The 8,406-nt window shown below is 45.0% G+C and overlaps 1 protein-coding gene across 1 annotated transcript; it reads left to right on the top strand.

Moving 5' to 3' along the window:
• Positions 1-207: 207 nt before the first annotated feature.
• LOC119367394 (zinc finger A20 and AN1 domain-containing stress-associated protein 7-like) lies at positions 208-675 on the top strand. Its single transcript, XM_037632915.1, has one exon. It carries the CDS (start codon positions 208-210, stop codon positions 673-675), a length of 468 nt encoding a protein of 155 aa, XP_037488812.1.
• Positions 676-8,406: the final 7,731 nt, after the last annotated feature.

Here is an 8,406-nt window from a genome sequence, read left to right as displayed (position 1 = left end):
AGCACGTCTCGGAGTTCTTCTGGTCACGCGTGGCCTTTGGCCGACCTTTATAAGCCACAGAAGGGCTGCCCCCGGGGCCTCGTCAACAAAGCACCCACGCACGGCAGCCAACCAACGCCAGATTCACAGACTCCCCTAATACGCTAGCGCGAGACGATCGATCCTACGGTCGGTTTCTTTTAGATTCGATCAGACCAGCGGCCATACATGGCGCACGGGCAGGAGCCGTCGACGCAGGCAGCCGCCGGTGGTGCCGCGCCGCTCTGCGCGAACGGCTGCGGGTTCTACGGGAGCGAGGCGACCAAGAACATGTGCTCAAAGTGCTACCGCGACCACCTCAAGGCCGGAGATGTGGCTGCCCCCGCCGCCGTCGAGGGGAAGCTCACGTTCGACGACCTCATCCTCGCCTTCAAGAAGTCGGTGAGCCTGCAGGACTCTACCGAGGGACCGGGGGCGGAGGCGGCAGCGAAGAAGTCGGCGCCAACCAGGTGCATGGCGTGCAAGAAGAAGGTGGGGCTGCTGGGGTTCGCTTGCCGTTGCGGTGGCACCTTCTGCTCGCTGCACCGCTATGTCGACGGGCATGCGTGCAGCTTCGACTACAAGAAGGTCGGCCGTGAGCAGATCGCGCAGCAGAACCCTCTCGTCGCGCCGTCCAAGCTCCGCAACAAGATATGAAGGCAGGAGGAGTTGAAAAACATATGTGCAGTTGTAGTTTACTCATTGGCTTCACTGTCTCTCCTACTTGATCTTTCAAGCACTAGCTCCATAAGTAGAAGAGGATCGACCTCGATCTTACTTGTTCATAGTGACCTATTACTGTGTACCATCATGTTATTCGATTAGTCATCCATGTATGTGTCTTGTTTCTTTTTTCTGACCGAGTCCAAATGAATCATATCCTCTTTTATTTGTTTGTATTGCCAATTTGGCATACAAGGTGGCCATCATACACGAGACTCCGCAATTTTCATAAGAGTATCTATAACCGGATGTGGCAATAAGAAAATTCAAACACCTTTGTCTAGACCTAGAACGAGAAGTCAAAAGGCAGTGAAGCCCACTGCCAATTCTGGTAATGCTGCTAAGTCCCCTAGCAGAGTGACCGGGGGGATCTTCTGGAATTACAGAGGAGCAGGTAAAAAGGGAATGAAAACCTGCCTCTATGATCTTATAAAAGACCATTCCCTAGATTTCCTATGTCTACAGGAGACTATGAAGAAGTTCTCTTCTAGTTTTCTTAGAAGTATCGATCCCTATAAAACCCTGGAGTGGAATTGGATTCCCTCCACGGGTAAAGCTGGAGGCATGTTGTGTGGAATTAAAAAACAAAAACTGAAGACTGTTTCTTGGTCTATGGGTAAATATATTTTACAAGTTATTGTTTTTTACGTGGAGTAAAAATGTGTGTGGGCTTTGCTAAATGTTTACGGTGCTGCTCATGATGAATACAAAAAGGAATTCCTCTCCGAACTTGCTAGCTTTTGTAGCCATTTATCCATGCGTTATATAGTTGGTGGAGATTTTAATATCTTAAGGCACTGTGGAGAAAATAAAATAAAAAGATGATGGCATCTCGTATGTTGACAGGTTTAATGTTATTATTAATACTATGGGCCTGCGTGAGATTTATATTGAAGGGGGTTTATTTACCTGGTCTAATAATCAGGCCCACCCCACTCTAGAAAAATTGGATAGAGTCCTTATGATTGATGATTGGGAGGATATTTTTCCTTTGGCCACTGTTAGAAAATTGGTTAGAGACATCCCTAACCACAATCCTCTGCTTCTGTCCACCAATAGTGCTTGCACCTAGGCACCTAAACCCAGAGAGTTTAGATTTGAGATGAGCTGGATGGCCAATGACGAATTTTTACCTCTAGTTAGAAAATTTTGGTAGAGACCTGTTAAATCTTCTGATCCAATTGATGTTCTTAACATCAAATTAAAACGGTTCAAGAAATTCTTTAAAGGATGGGGATCTGATAAATTTGGTCATGAAAAGAAGAGAATTTTTTTTATCAAAAAGGAACTTGCACTACTAGGAAAAAGCTTATACACAGACACTTATCAGTAGCGTTTGTTAAAGTGAAGCGCTACTGCTACATAACAGTAGCGTGTGTCCTGGTAGCGCGCTACTAACATAAAGATAGCAGTAGCGCATTCACCACAAAATGCGCTGCTACTACGACGACCAGAACGGTTGCTGCCAGGCTTGGTATAGTAGCAGCACGCTTCTAAGGACCGCGCTACTGCTAACAAAAAAGTAGCAACACGTTTTAGGGCGACAGTGCTACAACTAACAAAAGGAAAAGAAAGGAAAAAAAGGAAAGGAAAAAAGAAAAGGAAAATTAAAGAAAAAGAAAAAATGAAAGCAATAGCAGCAACGCGTTTCTATGAAAGCGTTGCTGCTACTTTAGCTATAGCGCGTTCCCCCAACACGCGCTATAGCTAATTTATCTATACCGTAGCGCGTTTCATAGGAAAACGCTATAGCTAATTAGCTATAGCGCGTGTTCCGTAAAACCGCTACTACTATGTTTGACTTACCGCTTCACGGGCGTCCGTCCCTTCCCCCAATTCCCCAATCTTCTTGCCAGATCCACAACCTCTCCCTTGCCGCCCCTGCGATCCCTCGTCGCCCTGCCTCCGTCGCCACCATCGCTGCCACCGGAGCCGCACGCCATCGCCGCCACCGGAGCCGCACGCCCGCGGAGCCACCCTCGTCCGCTCCTCGCCGCCCCTGCTCCCTCGTCGCTCCTGCCCCATCGCTGCCAGAGCCGCCGTCGCCGTCACCGGAGCCCCTACTCCCTCGCTGTCCCTGCTCCCTCGTCGCCCCTGCCACCGTCGTCTGCTCCTTGCCGCCCTTGCTGCCTCGTCGTCCATCTTCTCTGTAAGCCCCACACCCCTCCCTCTAGGTTAATTAACTTAGGTGAATTTAGTTCATTAGGTTAACTAAGTGAACTAGGTAGGTTAATTTAGGTAAACTAACTAGGTTAGGTAACTAAGTGAACTAGCTAGGTTAATTTGGTTTACTAACTAGGTTAATTAGATGTTTGGTTAACTAATTTGTTTAACTAACTTGGTTAGGTAACTAAGTAGATGTTAATTAGGTTAGGGAAGTAGTGGTACTATTAATTAGATGTTCTTTAGTTAGTGAACTAGGTTAGGTAACTAAGTAGATGTTAATTAGGTTAGGTAACTAAGTAGATGTTAATTTAGGTTAATCTGGTTAACTAACTAGGTTAGGTAACTAAGTAAATGTTAATTAGGTTAGGGCAGTAGTGATATTGTTAATTAGATGTTTTTTAGTTAGTGAAGTAGGTTAGGTAACTAAGTAGGTGTTACTTAGGTTAGGTAACTAAGTAGATGTTAATTTAGGTTAATTTGGTTAACTAACTAGGTTAGGTAACTAAGTACATGTAAATTAGGTTAGGGCAGTAGTGGTACTAGTAGATGTTAATTAGATGTTTTTTTAGTTAGGGAAGTAGGGTTTTACTAGGTTAATTAGGTGAAGTTAAATGAATGACCTAAATGAATGAAATTAGTAGTTAATTGAATTTTTAGGACAAATTTGTATATGCTTAATTGCTTAACTAGATATTATTTTTAGGACAAACTTGTATATGCTTAAGTAGTTCATAATTTGAAATTTGTGTAGATTTTCTTGAAGTGTGAAACATTGAAGTGGTCATGATATATATATATATATATATATATATATATATATATATATATATATATATATATATATATATATATATATATATATATATGAAAATTCCTTGATTGTGCCCAAGTGGCCTTTTGGTGTTTCCAGGGAATGAAGCCGAGTGGCCTATGTTTTGCTAGAATATTTATTCATTTCCGTTTCGGCAAATTCCAGGTGCTCGATTTGTCCACTTTTTAGCAAAGGTCATGCCGAAATTTTCCGTGAATTTCGGGATGACTTGTGCTACAAACTAGGACATATCGAGTGTCGGAGATTTGCCGCATTGGGAAGGAATCAACGTTCCTGCAAAACATAGGCTTTTTTATGTCATTATTCATTTTATTAGGTCTAGAATTAATTGACTAGATTTAATCATAGGAAGCATGGCTAGCAACGATGAAGGACGGGGTTCTGGTGATTGCGACGACGTCTACCCGACGGCACACGAATATTTGAGCCTTGCCAACGATCAACGGATGTTGTTACTGGGCCCACCTGTCTCATCCGAGACCGACATTGAGACCAGCACCGAGACGGGCGTTGAGACCCAGACCAGCACCGAGACCGGCACCGAGACTAGCAAAGCCATAGAACCGAAATCGAAGAGGAGATGTCGACGCCCAAACCAGCTCCTCACTACTAGACTAGTGCCCACGGACATGGACGATGGTAATTTTGAGCCAAAACTACCTGTGGAAGCGCGCTCCTGCTACGGCAATTAAACAGGCTGCATCGTACGGGCGTGCGCCACCATCAATGATGAGAAACTAAAGAAGAGGACAAATATGAGGCACTCCCTCCTAACCCTGCTGCAGCAGATATTCTTGTTCCCGGGCTGGGATGAAATCCAATATAAAGATCCACAGAAAGACCCGGCAATGAAGAAGATAAACAAACACACCATGACCAAGTTTAGCGACGCGTTGGCCACCTGGAAAGTAAGGGTGAAACGCGATTTCGATAAAAAGGAACCCTGCTCCGAGATTGTGGAGGAAAATCTGACAATCATGGAAGAGCAGTTTGAACTATTCAAGGCGGCTTGCAATGCCGAAGATGCCAAAAAAAAGTCAAAGTACATGAAGGGGCTTCAAGAGAGGAACATGGGGCGCCACCACCTCGGAAGCCATGGTTACGCGGGGAAGAGGTCCATATGGGCCAAGGAGGACGCAGAACGCGAAAGTCTGGGAATCCCAGACCCCTTGGCGGAGTTCACCGTCCCGCAGGAGTATGACGTCATCAGGGCCCGGTACTGTTGGGACCCAGTCAAGAAGGTTTTCGAGACGGACCCGGTCACGACGGAGTTCATGAGACTGCTGGTAACTTTAGTTTTTGATCAATTCGAATGAATGTTTAGTCATATTTGTAAACGATCCTTGTTCTTTTTGCATAGAGAGCAGCACAGGATTGCGGCGGAAAGCGACTCGCCATCTGAGGCATTTGCGAGGACCAAGTGGGACACCCCTGTAACGCCCTCGATGCGGCTATATCTCCCACGTGTCGAAGCACGACTTAGAGGCATAACCGCATTGAAAGCAATGTCGCAAGTGAGGTAATCTTCACACAACCCATGTAATACATAAGGAAAAGAGATACATAGTTGGCTTACAGTGGCCACTTCACACAATACATAAATAAACATCCATCATTCAGGTTACACTCAAGGTCCGACTACGGAACCAAAATAAAAGAAGACTACCCCAAATGCTACACAGATCCCTGATCGTCCCGACTGGGCTCCGCTACTGATCATTTGGAAACGAAACATAGTAACGACCAAGGGCCTCATCAAACTCCCACTTGAGCTCGGTCGCACCATCTGTGCCGGTATCCTCGGCACCTGCATATGTTTTGGTAGAATCTGTGAGTCACAGGGACTCAGCAATCTCACACCCGCGAGATCAAGACTATTTAAGCTCATAGGTAGGAAAGGGGTAATATGGTGGAGCTGCAGCAAGCACTAAGCATATTTGGTGGCTAACATACGCAAGTGAGAGCGAGAAGAGAAGCAACGCATCGGTCGAGAAGCTAGAAGTGATCAAGAAGTGATCCTGAAACTACTTAGGTTCATACATAACTCAAACCGTGTTCACTTCCCGGACTCCGCCGAGAAGAGGCCATCACGGCTACACACGCAGTTGATGCATTTTAATGAAGTCAAGTGTCAAGTTATCTACAACCGGACATTAACAAATTCCCATCTGCCTCATAACCGCGGGCACGGCTTTCGAAAGATAATATACCCTGCAGGGGTGTCCCAACTTAGCCCATCATAAGCTCTCACGGTCAACGAAGGATAAACCTTCTCCCGGGAAGACCCGATCAGTCTCGGAATCCCGGTTCGCAAGACATTTCGACAATGGTAAAACAAGACCAGAAAAGCCACCCGATTGTGCCGACAAATCCCGATAGGAGCTGCACATATCTCGTTCTCAGGGCACATCCGGATGAGCAGTACGTACGGCAACCGAGGATACCCCAAGTTTCCTCAGGGCGGCACCTCAAGTGGCTCTAGTTTGGACCAACACTCAGAGGAGCATTGGCCCGAGGGGGTTAAATAAAGATGACCCTTGGGCTCGCGAAAACCCAAGGGAAAAAGGCTTAGGTGGCAAATGGTAAAACAAAGGTTGGGCCTTGCTGGAGGAGTTTTATTCAAAGCGAACTGTCAAGGGGGTCCCATAAATCACCCAACCGCGTAAGGAACGCAAAATCAAGGAACATAACACCGGTATGACGGAAACTAGGGCGACAAGAGTGGAACAAAACACCAGGCATAAGGCCGAGCCTTCCACCCTTTACCAAGTATATAAGGTGCATTAATTAAACATGAGATATTGTGATAACCCAAAGTATCCATGTTCCAACAAGGAACAAACTTCATCTTCACCTGCAACTAGCAACGCTATAAGAGGGGCTGAGCAAAGCGGTAACATAGCCAATCAACGGTTTGCTAGGAAAGGATGGTTAGAGGTTTGACATGGCAATATGGGTGGCATAGTATAGCAAGTGGTAGGTAACGTAGCATAGGCATAGCAAAAGAGCGAGCATCTAGCAAGCAAAGATAGAAGTGATTTCGGGGGTATGGTCATCTTGCCTGCAAAGTTCTCAGAGTTGTCGAAGGCTTGATCGTCGTTAGCGTACTCAACAGGTTCCTCGTGCATGTACTCGTCTCCCGGCTCTACCCAAAGCAAGAACAAAAGCAATGGAACCACAATCAAACATGGAGCAATGCACAAGCAACATGATGCAATACATGACATGATATGCGAGATGTGATATGCAATGCAAATGCGGGCTCCAGAAGGGAAAATGATGAACAAGGCATCAACTTGGCAAACCAAATATGCCGCTGGAAAGATGAGATGATTTCGGTTGAAATCGATATAAAGATCACCAGAAACGGATGCATGATTTGCAAATGGCAAGCAAAACAAGAATGACACAAATCTGCGGTTAACAGCATGATGCTAGTTAGCATGCAACAAGAAACTATGCTACAGCACCCCAACATACAAACAAAGCATATGGCAATGATCTACAGGAGATTCTTAACAAAAGAGGAACACTGAGCTACGGCTAAATCACATCATAACAGGTTCAAACAAACATGGGAAAAGTACAAAAAATATCAGGTTGGACATGGCATAAACAGCATCCGGTAGCAATGTTCAGAGCAAGTAATCAACATGCTACAGGAACTTATAATAGCAAAGCAAACCATGGCATGGTTCTACTCAAAGCATAGAACAAAAGTCCCTTACTGACCATGAGCCAAAAAGGATCAGAAGAAATGATGGCATGCATGTAAACATAGCAAGTTTCGTTAACAGATTCAGCAAACAGGGCATGGCATTGACAGAATTACGAAGGCACCTTCGTGAGCTCGATGCACTCACTACAGAGCATCTCATGATAAACTAAGCATACATCCATCAAGAAGACATGGCATAGAAGCTATACATGGCAAGAACAACATCATAGCATACCCGGATCAACTACAACAACCTTGGCAAAATTGAATAACATGTAAACAATCTGCCAGGAAACATTTTATAGCAAAAGTAGAGCACGAAAATGACATGCTAGACTACTCCATAATTTCAAACAGGGGCATGAATGGATATAGCATAACCATATGTTCAAAATACCCTTACTGAAGTATCTCAAAATAAGCATGGATCTCTCTGTAGCATCAAGTTTACATGGCATAAAAATAACAGCACAACAGGGACTGAAATCAGCAACATCACGAAGCCTAGTTTGCATGCTTGTGCTAGTCACCACAGAGATCACAAAAATACATGGCATACACCCCTGTAAAGATGGAATAGCATAGAACAAAACACCAGTAGGGCTCAAGTTCATAAGATGCACACATCAATCATGGTAAAAATGACAAAAGTGCATGTTCTGATAAGAATCTGAAACTAACATCACATAGCCCTCTTCCAACAGCATTTCGGGCATCAAGATGATATCAAATGAAAATGATGCAATGATTTGAAATGATGTACTCATTTAGACGAACAATTTGATATACTATACTCCCAAAACGGAGCCACGAGTGCATAGCTATGGCACGACGAAGATGCAGCAATTAATCTGCAGAAAAAGACTTAGACGATTTCCGGACTCGGGGAAAGTCAACCTTAGATCGGATCCGGGCCGAGCACCGGAGTGGAGGACGATGCGGCCGCCAG

Source organism: Triticum dicoccoides, chromosome 2B (assembly GCF_002162155.2).
Source record: "Triticum dicoccoides isolate Atlit2015 ecotype Zavitan chromosome 2B, WEW_v2.0, whole genome shotgun sequence".
Lineage (NCBI taxonomy): Eukaryota > Viridiplantae > Streptophyta > Magnoliopsida > Poales > Poaceae > Triticum > Triticum dicoccoides.
Note: the sequence above shows the minus strand (reverse complement) of the source record. Positions and strands in the feature narration are given on the sequence as shown.

Coding starts and splice junctions, on each gene's coding strand:
- LOC119367394 (XM_037632915.1), top strand. CDS start 208: ATGGCGCACGGGCAGGAGCCGTCGACGCAGGCAGCCGCCGGTGGTGCC.